The 17105-nt window shown below is 41.6% G+C and overlaps 1 protein-coding gene across 2 annotated transcripts in view; it reads right to left on the minus strand.

The window, feature by feature from the left end:
* agap3 (ArfGAP with GTPase domain, ankyrin repeat and PH domain 3) overlaps nt 1-16709 on the minus strand; it is a 137201-nt gene extending 120492 nt beyond the window's left edge. The window contains exon 1 of one of the 2 annotated variants that reach the window (XM_072680236.1): nt 15923-16709. In XM_072680236.1, coding sequence (XP_072536337.1) covers nt 15923-16283 — 361 coding nt within the window. In that variant the 5' untranslated portion in view covers nt 16284-16709. The remainder of the gene's footprint in view (nt 1-15922) is intronic. The other variant, XM_072680237.1, reaches the window with a different exon arrangement.
* Nucleotides 16710-17105: the final 396 nt, after the last annotated feature.

The raw sequence follows: 17105 nt of genomic DNA on the forward strand, positions 1-17105 counted from the left end.
CCCATTTAAATGAAGCTTGCTATGTTCTAGTGGAAGTTTATAACTGATCCCTTAATACTCACATTTAGACAGGCTGATCTATTTTAGTCTAAAATGTGTTCAAGAGGCAGGCAGTGTAAATCACATTGAGAGATGTTACTCCTCAAGCCTCTTCTACATACCTGTGAGGCACAGGAGCGTGTTATCATTTATATTGTCACATTCACACAAAGAGCTTGCTTCTTCAAACTAGCAACTTTATAGGAGGTTAAAGACCTCCTTGACTTTCATTGCCAGACCATGGAAAAAGACTTTTTGGAGCATTTCAATTGGTCCATTCTTTATGAAATGTCAATGTAAACAGCAGATACAGGATTGATGATTAACAGTAACTATATGGGTTTGATGCATTTGTTGACCAAAAGGAAATCAGAATCAGCTGAGGTGACCCTTAGAACTGGGCGACATGCTTTAAAGCTAGTTCCAGTGTACAGCGACCAGTGATGTGCTGTATTTCAGCTTAATATTTTAACAACCTATTTTAGAGATGAGGAGTAACCAAGCAGTTTGTTTTTAGCCTTCCATTTCTGTTTTGCACATTTTGCTCATTGTATCTACAAACTGAGGGTTAATTGCTGTGTATGTCATTTGCTGGGCGCTTCAGATTGTTTTTGTTGTTGTAGTTGAAAACACAGTTTACGTAACTGAACATTTATGGCATTTATCCAGAGCGACTCAATTTACAATTCAGTCACGTTACAAAAGGTACCTGAATGGCATCCCTTTGTTAAAGTGACATGTTATGGGTCATGTGTCCTGAAAAAGAATTAAATCCAGTGACAACATGATGACTTACCTAGAACATGGATGAACCCAGGGGTTTCAGTGGAAGCACACACACACACACACAGCACATGGAGAGAGAAAAAGAGAAAAACATCAGTGAAGTCAACTGAAAGATCAGGTCTATATATCTGGATGAACATACCAATAGAAATATTTTACATTTCTTGGAATAAACTTTTATTTCACATTAACTTAAATTCAAACAGCAGAACATGTTTGACTTCTCCTTAGACACACACACACACACACACACACACACACACACACACACACACACACACACACACACACACACACACACACACACACACACTGTGCAAACCTGACTGTGGGATAGATCAAGACATTACTGTTGGGTTCTACACTAATGAGAACACCTGAAACCACATTTAATTTCAGAAAATAATCTGAAGGTTAATAATTTCTTAGGCTACAACACAGTTCATTTGTTTAAATTAGACATCAGAAAGCTGATGTATTTCCAAGCTGTCCCAAAATCAAATAAATAAATAAATAAATAAATAAAAACCAACAAGAAATTAGCATTCTTCAAATTAGATCATGCTAATTGGTAGGCTTCAACAAGCATCCTGGAAACACAAACTTTCACTTTATTCCTCTCAGTTTCCGTCTGGCCACCTGTTTCAGACAATTTGGGCATATGGCCGACGAGCAAATTCTTTAAAGAGCTGATTCAGCCATCGTTGTTTATGGCTTCCTTCAAGCACAGTGTCTTATAATCCCCGCAGTTCCTTCAGGCATGTCATTTTGCACATAGTTACAGAGGTTTACAGAAGAAAAACACTTGCCATAGTGAACATGAGACCATCTGTGATCAAACTGATCAAACATGTGATGCAAGTATTGGGCACTGAAAAGTGTTAGGACAGTGTTGTAACAAATAAACTGTTTTAAATATCATACTTCTACCTTTTCCACTGTTTCTACTGTGATCTTAACGACTCAAGTGACTATACAGAGCTAATTTGCTACTGCTGTCGGTCAACAGTGGGCAATATGAAATGCAATAGATCAGACATGCCCAAATAATTTTCTGATGGAAATTAGAATTCTAATAAGTAGAATATAAAAAAAAAAGTTGTTTCATTTGATCAATACATATTTGTCTAGCACTGAAATATATATTTGCTAAAGTGCCCACCCTCAGCTGTCAGTAAAGTACTTCAAAACACTCACAGAGACGGCCACTAATTATCCAGCTACATCTCATACTGTACAGTTGTACCAGATCCAGACAACCCTGCAGAACTCGAGAAGGCTGGAATTGAGACTACTTGCTGCCCACTGTCCTGCTGTCTCTTTAGACACAACTCACAAATCTAGTCCTATATAGCAATTTTTAAGGACATGAAAACTACAGCATTTGTTATGCAACAATCCTCAGGAACTACAAACTGACTAAACACTGTATATTAAAAACACTTAAGCCCATCCTACTTCACCAGGAGCAATGCACTGATGACTCCCAGAAGCCCAGTCAGAAGAAGGGGGGGGAGGGGAAAAACAGAAAGAAACAAAAACATTCAGTGCATCCAAGACTCACCCAGTTATGGTGCTTCTGAGACATGTCACCCATCAAGTTCAGAAGTTGTTCAAACATTTTGTGTTTATTATTCAGAAGCTTTCAATTTTTTAAATCTTTTCTCCCAACAGAATTCCAGGGCACTCTTTCCAACAAAAATCACTGACTATAACAACAATGTACAAGATCATTACATGATGATGGGTATAATAAGAGGCTATAAAACAAAAACAAAAAATAAAATAAAAGCATGTAAGAGCCACTTTAGCTTAGGCCGAAAAGATTAAAATGTCAAACAAGATTTACATTCATTTGGAGGATCTGAGCACGTCTGCAGTCGCTTGTTTAGCTGCTACAGATCTGAAGGATGCAGGAAAAGCAGAGGCAGGCTAGCTAATCGATTTAGGTCATCAATTCCTGTAAGAATGAGCAGCTGTACAATCTGCACTGCAGTCCAAAATGGGGAGGAAATCTAAGAAAATCAGTTTGAACTTACAATAAATAAATCTAAATAGGTATATTGCAATTAGAGGTCACTAATAATAGTGTTTGAATAAGTTTAATAAATGACATTGTGTGTGATATATATATTGAGATATATATATATACACACACGCATGCACGCACACTTGTGTTACACACTTGTAAGTTTTAGGGAATGAGTAATGTAAAGCATTTTATCAATAAATTGTTAAATACTTAAATAGTGTTAACACTCCACCAAGCAAATACACCAGTAGAAAAAAAACTACTTATGAAAACCGGTTCCGTGATAGAAAAAACTATGGATATATAGCAATCCAATGTCTTAACACACAAGCACGCACACATCCCAAAAGAGTCCATGCTTCAGAAAAGCCCACCTACTCCACCTCTCTCTCTCTCTCCGCTTAAGAGTAACACAGCAGTCCTCTTTCTCTCTGTTACATAACTCCCCACCTCCCACCCACGACACTGCTGCATCTCTCAATGGAGCCCAGCTCTGCGTGCGCACACACACACACACACACACACACACACACACACACACACACACACACACAGAGAGAGAGAGAACATGAGACGTGACACACAAACGTCTATCCAGAAGCTGCTAAAGCTTTTTGTAGGTGGAAGTGGTTTCACAGCGTATGCATGAAGCTCTGGCGTTTCGCCACTAGAGGCCTGCAGTAGTCCACATGCCTGTCCCCTCACTGTAATGAGAAACGTGCTCTGTGTGTATCAAACAGTCTGCTCAAGGTGATCTGGCTTTTTGCTTCAAGTCATGGACACATGCTGAATCCGCTCTCGCGCGCTCATTCTCGTGATCGCTCCCTCTCGCTCTCCCCCACACACCAACTCTCTGGAGGAGTAGAACGCTGATGTAGTGCTCCCAATTCTTGTCTTGCTCCCGCCCACCCACTCCTACACACACACACACACACACACACACACACACACACACACACACACAGCTGAAGGATCTCAGATCTGATTTCTGGAATAAAGGGAGTAACACCACTACTCTTCCATTTGATCAGTTAGAAGTAGTAGAAGTTCATTACTAGTTTTCAACTATGAAAAACTGACAAAGTTTCACTGTCTCAAGCCTGGATTTTTCTCATAGATGAGCACTTTTTTTTTCTTTGCAGTGGAGAAGATTAGAGTAGAAGCGTGTAGTGAATTTCTAAAAGCTCAAGCTGGCCTGCTGCTGAACGTAGCACTTTCACTGCCAGCTCTGGGCACTGCCAAACCAGCATCGGCTTCTCCAGAGCACTACCGCTGAACCCCCCCTCCTTCCCCCCCTCCTCCACAGGATCTGCCCACTTTCAATCTCAATACTGCACAGAGACAGTATAAAAAAAATAATTAAGATGCCCAGGATTTTATTGCTTCTCAATTTCAGAACAATGGATGGGGGTATCTTTTAGTGTTCTGTAACTGTATCGAATATTTTACAGAAGTGAAAATCTGAATGACTGTATTGCACTGTACTGTATGTCCAGTCATTCCTTTTCTCCTTCTATGGTCAGATTTAGTGTTCAGGAGTAGTGGTACAGCACAATAGAGGCAGGGGATGGTGTATTACAAACCCTCTCTTTATTTGTTGCCAACCAAGAGCAAGAGAAAAAAAATAAATGAAAATACTAAAAATACCCCAGTATCTATGTACAAAGTAACCCAACATAGTCAGCTTTCTATTCCAACACCCAAACTGAAGGTTACCGAAGGTACATCACATCCATTAAACCAATGTTTCTCAACCTGGGTCCATTTTAGTGGATTCCCTGCTTTAATACACCCCCTGAAACCCTGAAAAGGCTTGTTAATAAGCTGATTAAGTCAATCAGTTGTCCTGGGAGCAGGGATAACACTAAAATGTGCAGGGCAGGGTGCCTTCATGACCAGGGTTGAGAAAACACTGCAATAGCCACCCATCAGTCAAAACACCTCTGTGTACCAAACACTGACAAATGAGGGAGAGGATGAGGTGGTGAAGGAGGGATCGATAGAAGGTAATAAGGTTCAGCTAATTTAAAGCGCAATGTCACAAATATATCAATACAAACATTATTAAAAAACAAATCCGAATTGATCCAGATGTGACCAACCTACATTTTATTCCAATTCATAAGCCACAGAAATCATAAAATAGTCTCACCTCATTGGACTACAGCTACCTAGAAATATTCTACAGATGTTCTGAAACTATCTGGAGCATTTACTGCAATTCTCAAAGGGTCCAGGTGAAGGTTTTGGATTGAGGTTAACGTTAGAGCGTACAGCCTGATTTAGAGGGGAAATTAAAGTGAATAGGAACTGAGTTGAATGAATATTTAAGGCAACCATCGAATGCTCTCTCTAACAAGTCTTTGCATTTTTGTTTTTTAAACTGCAATTTTATTAACCAGATGATTGAAAATGTGCACAATCCACAACAGTACACTAGCCTCAATTGTACACTCAAGCACTTTATTAGGAACACCAACACTGGGTATGACCTCTTTTTGCTGTCAAAACCATCATACATATAGATTTTACAAGATTTTATTTTAGTGCACCTTCCAAAAATAATGGATAAAATGTCCTTAATTGAAATTTTTAAATGTGCACATAAAACAGTCAGAGTACAATAGTTGGAGCACAAAAGCAAATACATTTTTGTCCCAAATAATATGAAGGGCACTAAAACCAATGCATTTTGTATCCATTTTCTAGTGTTGAGATTTGGCCGCCTATGGAATCAACTTTAAAGGCCCACAGTATATGAATCTATGTTGCTTTTTATTGCACAAAGCTCTACTGCTGTGTAGCTGGATGTCAGAATATATATACATATATACATCATATATGGGTTACACAAGCCTGACAAAACCAAACTGAAGGAGAGGTCATTACAATGCATTTCAGTAAAGCAACATTATTCTTTCACATGATGTACGACTGCCCAAAACGCACTTGATGGGCTGATCCGTCTGTACCTGGTCGCAGATCAAGCACTGCCCTATTAAACTGCTAAATGACACAACAGAAAAGAGACAGATGACAGTGGATCTTGCCATGTCATTTAAAGTGCGCCCACATCAGCGCTGCAGCATTCTGTTGACCTTCCTCTTCCAACGTCACTATAGTAACCACTCTGCTGAACTAGAACGGGAAAGCAAACTTGTGCTTAAATAGAAATGATCTCGACAGTGTTGTCCATTCCTCTTGCATCTATGGCTTCCTGTTTTAGAATGAAATGCAGCTCTCAAGGCTCTCGAATTTGTTTTGCCTGCGGGCATTCTTATGTTATTTGCTACTTTGCATTTTCAGCTGTAACATGCAAGCTACCAGCAAGAAGACGCTGAAGACCCTCAAAACATGCCCTCTATCTCTTAAGGCTTGTGTAATAGGTTATTGACAGTCATTGACATTGACAATAAAATTTTCAGGTACAAATATGCAGTAAAATGAGTCATATCAGGGGTCTTGTCACTATTGATAAGGAATTTAAGACAGCATCCACCCAAGTACAGGGACCTCTTTCATTGCACAAATGGAAAATAACAGCTCCAAGCTAGTCGAGCAGTGGTGGTGGATCCATTTCTGAAGCTGTTTAGCGTGGGATTTCTGCAATCTGCAAAGAAAGACCACAAGGGGCCGCATGTTGAAGAGACTCCAATCTTCCCGCCTAAAAGAAGGCAGCAGGAAAGAAGCTGAAGCGGGGGAAAAAAAGGGGGCGTGGAGCTGTTTGCCATGGGGTCAGGCAGCCCCCACTGCTCAACTAAGCTTTTTGGGGAACACAGGAAGAGGTGAAGTAAACAGTAATATCAAGTTTCAGTCCCTGGACAGCTCATGGAAAGTGGCCCCGAGTTACACTAATCTGGAGTAAGCTCATCACACTCAAATCTTACTGAAATCTTACGAGTCTTACTAAACAAACTCTAATGCTGATCTCAGTAGTCTACTGATTTGCCGGATCCAACAACCTCTCTGCATCTGTGACAAAAAGCATGCATAAAATCTACATTTTTAAGTAAGGAGGAATTTAAATGAGGGGCTTTTAAATTCAATTTTGCTATTTCAAGTAAAGTGCGTATGTATGTACGTATGTATGTATCAAATATAAGAGTTGAGCCGTTATATTGGTACTGCTATACCAGCTCAAAATAATACTGCGGTACTTGAAATTACCCTGGGGGGAGGGAGAGAATTATGTTTACTTGGCTTCCGTACAATATCATATCACCTGCTTTATTTTGGAGCCAAATAATGACCAAATACAACATTCAGTTTCCTCACAGTGAGACACAGTGAACACTAAGTGAACAAAAAGTGTTAAAGCATCAATCTAACCAACAAATTTGGTGTCCAAATGCTTACTCTACAACTTTCGAACACACACACACACACACACACATCTACATGCTACAAGCCAGATAGCGCTTCATCCTTAGCTTTCCAGCACCATCTCCCACCTCGTCTGGCACCAACAGTCATGCCACGCTCAAAATCAATGAGACCACCATTCTGATGGCTGATGTAAACATTAGCTGAAGCTGCAGACTCATAGCTGTATGATTTTATGCACTGCGCTGCTGTCACACGATTGGCCGATTAGATAATTGCGCGGATGAGTCGGTGCATAGGTATCGCTGTACAGCGTACAGTTGTATGTCTCAATCTCACAATTCTGTCTGCATTGTAGTAATCACAGGGCCCTACGAAATGCATGACCTTTAAGAAAATCTGGTAAACATTTTGTTCAACGCTGTAATCTAAACAATACTAGCCACTCTGCTCAAGCAGCCTGGGGAAGAAGCATAGAGTAGCATTGTTTGCCACGTTCACCAGCCATTACAAGAGAACAAAACCAGGGCTAGAATGAGAAAATTCTCAGTGAGGTGCCAAATGTATCCAACAGTTTCTCCAGCTTACTCCATGAGATGACACGGTCGTGCTGCTATCTAAGAGAAGAGGAGAAAAAGGTAGGAGAAGAGTGAGACAAGAGGAGAGGAGGAGGTAGTGGTACTGATGGCAGGGATTAAAGTCAGAATTACAAAACAGGGAAAAATCAGACAAAAAACAAGTCCACCATAATGTGGTATCTGCTTAGTTACACAACAGCAATCTGGGACTACTGATACCAAAAATGCCTAATGTAACTCTCTAACCTGTGTTATAATATGATGTGGGCTATTCAATTCAAAAAGCTTGCAAAACTATTGAGTACTGTGGTATGTTTGAGTATCGGTGTTGAGGGCAGACACCCACAACCATCAGTGAAATTTTCAAACGAGCAGAGCCAACACTCCACCCCCACGTGACGCCCACTAAACAGCTCGAAGAGAATCAAGCTTTTATATTTACAGTGTTCCAAACTCATTAAAAACTTAACACAGAGAAATACCTGAAATACAAAGAATGTGCTTTCTGAATAAAGCGTATAAAGAATTATTCAGATGAATAATCTGGTTATTAAGGGGGTGGAAAATCACCACTTGGGTTGTGTTTCAAACTTTCTAAGGGTCCTTCACACAGAACATGCATAATAAATGAAATATCTGGAAAATGAGTAATCACACAACAGTATCAAGCAACGCATTCAAGAGAATGCAACCAACAAAGTGTAGGTGCAATAAAAATGAAACAAGAAAGCTCACTGAAAAAAAAAAAAAAAAAAAAAAAAAAAAAAAAAAAAAAAGACACTTTCCCCTTGCCTTGACATCAAGAACAGGGAGATAAAAAACACTTAGTGTATACAAACATGGGGCTAACATATTTGTATAATTATTTAAAAAAATAAATAATTAATAAAAAAATAAAATAAATAAAATTAAAAAAAAATCACATCCTTGGGCATCTTTTGCATCAAGGAGCAAAAAAAAGATTGATTGATTTGCCTAGTGTGATATTGCATATCCTGCGATGTGACCATTGCACATGTGCACATCGCTATGCCGATGCTGAAATGACATATTGCACAACACAATTCCCACATGATCACGCCACCACCACCTTACTTTACCTTTGTGATGGTGTTTAAGTTATAGGCAGTGTTGGCTTTGCGCCACGTTAAAAATTTTGCCTCTTATGTCTCTTCTGACCCATAAGATATCTTGGCAAATTCCAAACACACTTTTTTCTTTAGTAGTATCTTTCAGAGCCAACCATTTTATAACAATACAGGCCAGCTGTATGCAGAAATTCTGATATTGCTGACTCATGCACCTTTACATCACTCTCAGGAACTGAACTCTGTAGCGTCTCCACAGTGATTGTTGGTTTCCTTCTCTGCTCCTCATTCACATACTTTTCTTTCTGTTTCAGGCTGGCTAGTATAATGCATTATTTCCATATAAAAGTAAATACTTTTAATCATTCATGAGTAAATGCCAAACATGAGACCCGTGTGTCCATGTTAGGGCAAGCTCTTCTCTGTGTAAACTTGGAGCTTCCACAGCACAAGTGTTAAATAATTATTCAAGAGCACAATAACATTTCCTGACTAATACGGCACAAAATAATCTTAGAGCCAATACACTTTAAATAAATTACTTCTGACAGTCTTATAATACATCGGTACAAAATATGAACATGTCATTTAATCCAGATGAATCTGAAGATTTAAGGCAGGTAAAAACTATTGCACTGTAATCAAAAACAAAAATAAAAACACCAGTCAGAACCAGCCCAGTGTGTTGCATCGTGTTTGTCTCTACAGGAACAAGCCTGAAAGGGCACTTAAGGCAAAAGAATGTCCTTGAAAGTTGACGGACGAATACCCCCCCTTGAAAAAAAGGAAAACCGACATGGCCTCGTTCTATAATTGTGATTAAGAAATTCAATTTAATTTCTGTGGGCTCAAGGTCCCTAAATAGACCGTGCAACTCCAATTATCTTGTTTGAGAGCGCGAGTCTCCAGCTCATGACTCTGATGCCGTCACACTACACTGCATCCTGCCCACACATATGGCAAACGTCATTCTTCCAAGACTGTACCATTAGCAGGGACCACAGGGGGGACCATCAGTAAGAGAAAGCCGAAGACTCTGCTCTGCCTTCCCAGACTGGGCTTCAGAATTGCCTGTGTGGTTTGGTTGGTGGTATTAGGCTCCATAACGGAGCTGGTGAGAGAACGTCATTGAGGTAAGCTTGGAGACATTTGACAATTTGCGTTTGTGTCCTGACTGAATGAGTGTTCCAGTGCACATGTGTGAACGCATGCAGGATGGAAGGAGAAAGTGCCGGTCTTCATGCCGAGGAGAACCAGGGTTCCTTGGCAGGTTTCAGTCCCAGCTTTGCAAAGCCTCTTCTCATGTCACAGGCCATCTGTTGCTCAGCAGCCCTGCAGGCACTAAAGATGAGCACCAGCACGCTGGTCCAGATGCCTATCCGGCACTCCTCGCCGAGCTCCAGCATGCTGCCGGCCAGGAAGCTCTCCCCAAACTCCACCTAGCTGGCACTCTCTCTCTCTCTCTCTCTCTCTCAAACTCAATCACGCTGATCCAGATGCCTATCCAGCACTGCAACATTCAACTTCAGCAGGTTTTCACACCAACAGGTCCTTGTACAGCAAAGGCATTCATCAGCTCACTACTCATTACATAAAAAATATAATTGCAGGTTTTTCTGGAGCATATTACACTTCTGGAGCATAATTACTTACAAAATATGGAGACATCATTATTAAGGGTGTAACAATGCACCAAAACATAGTAACTTTGCATGTAAAACCAAGGCTATGCATTGTGGAGATGTGACAATGCATCACTGAGAATACATGTTATTAAATTCAAATCTAAAATGAAATCTGATACAAATGCACTTTGCAAACAACCAACACCAACTGACAACTCACTGCATGGCGGTCATGTGCCACCCTCCTCCCACTGTAGTGTTGTGGTCCCATCAGGAAATTATGCATGCACAGTCAACACCTTTCTTCCTTTAAATGATCACAAGAATATTGAATCATGAGTCAAATCTAAATGTGGGCTGTATATCATTTTATTTAATTTATATATGCATTCCAGCTGTTTTAGGGAAACTATATTTATGAAAGTAGTGCAAGCTTATCTCCAGTAAACTGCAGCAGAACTCTGGCACTGGATATAGTAGTCACACCTTTAGTGCTCACTGAAAATTTAGATGATTTTACATGTCAACATTTATTTATATGGGGGAAAAATTGAGCATATCCTGGCTATGATATACATCACAGACCCACATCGAGGACAGTGGAAGAAAAGCTTAAGGTTTCGTCACAGTCAAAAACAACATTAGTCATTAGAAATATGCTACTGTCCAAGCTCACAACTTTAACACTTAGACCCTCACGTCACCACAAATTCCAACCCCTTCAGTAAGGCAAAAGGACACACGTGCTCTCTCAAAAAGAGGGACAAAAAACACAGGCCTGTCAAACAGAGAGAGAGAGAGAGAGAGAGAGAGAGAGAGAGAGAGAGAGAGAGAGAGAGAGAGAGACTTTGTCTCACAAATACAATGGCCTACTTTCTCTTCTTCAGATAGGGCATGGCATCAGATTTTCATTGCAGTGGCACCAAGCAATGGAAAGAACTGCCTCACAAGTGTGCTGTCTGACCCAACGACCTTTCAAACTTGCCTCTCCTCTGAGCTGCGCTCTCCGAGCGTTCCAGCTATGAGTAAGGGTCAAAAGTCTGGTCCAAAGTTGTGCTCATTAGCATAATTGTAAACATGGTTGTAAAATGGTGATTGAGAGGAACTGGACATATGCGACCGATCAAAACATGGCTCAACAAAAGGGCCTCTGAGTGCCCAAAAGAAGCCTGATTATGAAGATGGATGGACAGAGAAGGATGATGCTCATATGCGGCAAAGTGGTGCTTCTGCTACACGTTTTTTGCATTCCAGACACGTCTTGTTTAAATAATTACTTGACTAAAAAGCCTCTGCATGAGAGCAGACCATTACCAGCAAATGATTCCTGATCGCCGCTAAACATTAGTCATTCACAGTCGTGATATTACTTTACATAGTGTAATCATGAGTTTAATCAAATAAAAAAAATAGTAAAACAAAAAAAACAAAAAAAAAAAAAAACACAACAACAAGAAACAGTTTTTCAGCAATTATATGTTGCTTAGCGTATAACCTGACTATACCTGATAACCTGTGGCACAGTAAAGATAATGCTTCAGCCATAACAGCGATTGTGTTTATCTATCAATCTGTTCATCTTGAAAGAAATTTTGTTTGGGTATCAGATCATTTGGGTATCAGATCATTTCAGAACCTTTAATGCAATCTTTCGTACATTGCGCTGAACACTCCTGATCTGAAGGCCTATGGCAGGGTGAAGTTAGTAGATATGCCTTGGAATGGCCAGATGAAGCTGACTGAAAACCATGCACACAAAAATGCTGAGACATACATTTGAGAAGGCTTGCGCTGCAGTATGCTTTTCTCTCAGAGCGCCAAAAGCACATTCTCCTTTCATTCATAATTCCACCATGACATCAAGTAGGAAATTTAGAGCAGGGATGACACACTCTGGTAACCTGACCTTCCTGGCTGAGAGCTTCAAAAAGGGGCAACTCAAGACCAGCAAATTTCATTGTTGAAAAAAATCCAGTTTTCACTTCAGATCCACATCTGCAAAGTGATGCAGGAGAAACAGAATAACAGCAACCTTCCGCCCAACATTAGCATGTCCTAACTTACTTCTCACACACAAGCTACAGATGGCACAAATGGACTCAAACTTCTGTCAAAACTGCAGGACATCACAATCTCAGCTCAACATTTGTCGTTTGCTTTTAATGCATCTTCAGTAATGCAAAACATTACTCATTTTCCTCAACATTTTCGTCAAGAAAAAAAAGCAAGGAAGGAATGGAAACACTACCAGCACAGTAGAACACAATGGAACAGACTAAGCTGTATTCAACACTCTCAGAAAAACCAAGACATACAGTACACAGTATAGGCAAAAACGCTTGATTAGAGCACTTCAGAGTTTATGGAATATGAGCATCCACTAAATGATTAGGCTAAACAGTCTGGAATACACATATGCTCAAGCTTTTAGTGGACAGACAATGAAACAGAACAATCACAGCCGAGTCCTTTCCTTTTTAACTCCTCTTCTGTTCTGATCTTCAGCAAAACTATGGAGCCTCTGGTTCCTAAGCAACAGGCACTCAGCTATAATGCAGGACCACTGCGAGAGTCTGCAGTCCAGGCATACAGGTGGGTGTGTGCTCATGAACGCACGCGTGCGCACACACACAGCATTTCTCCCCTGTAACAGCTAGACAAGCTTTACTGCAGAGAAGACTGCTGCATAGATTCCCTCCTAGCCTCTCCGCTCTGACGCATTAAATGGTCACTCAGCACCACATTAGAATAATGCAGCAGGAGCAGAGCATAAATACCTGTATGAAAATGAAACACTCATTTTCACTGTGTAAATGAGAAATGATTCCACGCAACAAGACACCATGTGCAATTCCCCTTTACACTTCATTTACCTTACAGATAGGACAAACCACAGGGTGTGAACATGAAGACATTTGGAATTCATGAAAACAAATATCTAATAAAAAAAACATCCATCTGGAAACATGTCAAGGCTCGTCTTTCAGAATGGAAGAGTGACGACGACGGCAGCGCCGACGACAGCAGGAAAATAAATGACAGGAAAAACAAATTCGAAAACAAACAAACTGTGCATAGAGATTTGTGCCGCTTATGACAAAAACAAAGGATATGCAAATTCCTCGAGCGGCAATTTCCCTTTCAGCCAGCCCACTTCGGAAAGCTGCGTTTTCAATAAAAGAGGAGGAAACCATTTGCACAAACGCCGCAATAAAAGAGCAAATAACAGAGCACAGGAAAATATTTGGGGCTGTCCTGTAACTTCAGTGCTTAAAGATGCTGAAAATAGTCAAAAAGGAACGCCGTGACCCGGCAGTCAGTTTAAAAAAAAAAGTGTAACAATTATAGACTCTATCCCAGCCATTCACAAAGCAATGATATCATCAAACCACTGGTTAACTGAATTTGTTTTAGCTGGTTCAGTCATGGCTCAATTTCCTGTAATAGACAGGAGACACTGCTGATGTCATTTGTAGCCAAGATCCATGAACACACTAATAATATGCTAACAGGAGAGGCAGAGTGGCAGACTGACTCAGTGGAGACACCAGCTAGAAATTTCTAGAATGACATGTCTGTTATCAGGGGTGTAAAAACAGCACACCTGGCTGCACGAACACACTATGGATATGTCAAAGATTACCAATAAAATACATGCATCATAGCCTCACAGTTCCTCGTATTCATTTCCTATTTATGAGTATAACAAATTTATGTGAATTTAAGATGGTCGCCGGGAAAAGGTGCATCACTGAGACATGGTCCCAACAATCCCCGAGGTGCTTACCTTTTCCTGTGAATGACAGATTGAGGGCTAGATGTTCGTGCAAACCGACATCTTCCATGCAGTACATGGTAGCCTCCTCATTGAGTCAGTCACAACATTCTCCATCATGCCAGCAAGTGAGGTTATACTACATACTTAGGAAAGGGTCTTGTGGATGCAATGCCAACTGGTGACTCAGCACCTACAGAGCACCATAGCTGCTACTGGTCAGGTGACCTCCAGGTTTGTGGTACCAAAATACAGTCTGTATTTTGAATGGGCAGCATTGTTATTAATTCCACACGTGTTTATGAGAACATCTCATAAAACCCCTGGTTTTCTTTAAACCAGTCTGACACACAGAAACAAACTGAAGAAGCTGAAGCAGGCTACGTATTAGTAAACTGTATGCATCTAGACACCACCGCGGTTGCGTCTTATCTTAAATGCTAAGCCATGTTAAGCCGAGGTTAACTAACCCTGTCTTAAATCAAGAGGATTAGAACGCTAAGACTCAACACTGATTATTCACACCAGACACCAAGACACCAATTAGCTACACCACTTTCACGAAATACATGCAATCAAAAAAAATATCAATCTGAAAAAAATGAAGTGCTACTTGCAGGGACAACTTCACTCTAGTGCTATAGGTACAGATTCGAAAAGGCAAATTATGACCAGCAGTGCAATTTGGTTCCACACTTTTAATCTGTGTCCAGCAAAAAAAAACAGCCCTCAAAGGGTTAAACCACAGATTAGGGGCATGCATGTCATATCATGCACAGACCTCACAAAGGACCTGTGTAGTCTAAACAACCTCACGGTTGTAAATCTCAGCAAGAGTGAAGGACTTGATTTGCACACCAATGCCCAGTAACAGAGAGAACTCCCGCTGGAGTGGCCATAGTGCTCAGACTCAGACACTCTGACACTCACACACGACAGTAATGGTCTGTGGAACATCTTACCAACAACCTTTTCAGCCTCTGGATCTGTATTTCACAGAGACTTCAAATCAGGAGTCTCTGCCTCTCCATGTGCTGCTGCTGCTGATGTTGACTGAGTAACAACATGAAAGCCATTGCAGGAGGAATCCTTTCACTTCACTGTGACAATGGTCATCGATCAGCCATACATTTCAGACAAGAGTGGTCAACCTTAAACCAAATTATGAATAATACCACTAGAAGAAAAGGACCTCTAGAGGGTCACTGCCCTATAAAAACACGTTTTATACAAGTGTGGGACATTTAAAAACATAGCGGTGAAAGATCACTACAGCTTCCACTGTTAACCCCTTCCAAAAACACCCAACACTGTTCTGGGGAGCTCCGGGAGGATTTTAAACACTCACAGCTCGATTCAAATGCTCCAGAAAAAAAAAATCACAACACTAAATGCTCTCTTGAATAGACAAGAACTTGGAGGCATCGTGTCCGTTTGTCATTCAGCAGCCTAGCCTGTTAGGTTAGCAACACAAACAACAATACCACAGCTGAAGCGGACAGGATTGTGCCTCGTTAGCTCACTTTCTCACCGCGATTATGGGCCAAGCCTACGGACACGACGGTCACTTTGTGACTGTTTTTGTGATTTTTCTGGGAAAATAGTGTGTTTTTGCTCAATTATCACGAGCCAAGCCAACACTAACCCCGCTCGGCTAGCCACCGCTACAAGCTCACCTTCAATGGAGATGACGTGCTCGCGAATCTGGTTCTGCAGCGCGAGGTCGTCGATGCGCTCGATCAGGTCGTAGATGGCGTAGATGTTGGGGTGCACGGACTCGAAGCGGTGGATTTCGGCCCGGATGGCCGCAGAGTTGGAGAGGACGAACTGCGAGCCAGCTGCTCCTGGCTGTGCGCCGGGGCCCGACACTGACCCGCCGGACGACGACGAGCCGAACTGAGCGGGCATGGCCTGGGGGACCGGCACCGGCGCGGGAACCGGTACCGGACCCGGGCCTGGGGCGGGCATGGCCGGCTGCGCCTGTTGAGAGATGCCCGAGACTGACACGGAGACGGGCACGCTCGACTGGTAATTCATCTCTGGGCTGGCTGATTTCAGGGGGGAAAACTACTGAGGGGATGGTGGAATAGACAGCGCGTTCGGGAAACGGCAGGGAAAATGGGGGGCTCCGCAGTTCTGATCTGACCAACAACAAAAAAAAAAACAAACAAAAGAAACGCGGTGTGGTTATAATCGATGCATCAACGGTCAAGTCTCCGCCTGTAACGACCCGAGCCTCTCGCTCATATTACCAAAACTTGACTCTGGACCATTGTTCCTTCTTGACGGGGTCTCTTTCTTGTTCGTCCTGGTGACAGCTGGGCACACCTTCTCGCGCTGCTTTCCCGGTCGCTCGTCGTTTGTTTTGCTCACCGCTTCTCTCTCTCAGAAGCACACAATGCGCCCGGTTCCGTTCTCCGACTGAACGGCTTTTCCACACTGAACTCATAAAAAAAAGACCCCGTTTGAATCCTCTGTGGTCAGCTCTGCCCCACCCCCCGCCCAGCTCTGCTCCGCCCCCGCCTGCCTCTCTAAGCACACCCCTTCGCCACCCTCTACGATACCCAGTGACGTCACGCTGGAAATTCGATCCGATTGGAGGACTTTGGTGAAGGGATAAAGCAACGTGCGCATCATTTTGATCCCTGACCGTTATGCAACCACATATTTTACTCTCATATACTACAGCGCGCGCGCGTGTGTGTGTTGTGTTGTGTTGGATTTTGAACTTTTGTTTCATATATAACAAAATAAATACAAATAAACATATGGTTCTTGTTTTAAGGAAGGTCACTTATTTCATATGATTAGAAAAACACAGGCTGCTCTAAGAACTCCAGCCTCTGTATAGATTTGTTC

The sequence above is a fragment of the Salminus brasiliensis genome, chromosome 5 (assembly GCF_030463535.1).
Source record: "Salminus brasiliensis chromosome 5, fSalBra1.hap2, whole genome shotgun sequence".
Lineage (NCBI taxonomy): Eukaryota > Metazoa > Chordata > Actinopteri > Characiformes > Bryconidae > Salminus > Salminus brasiliensis.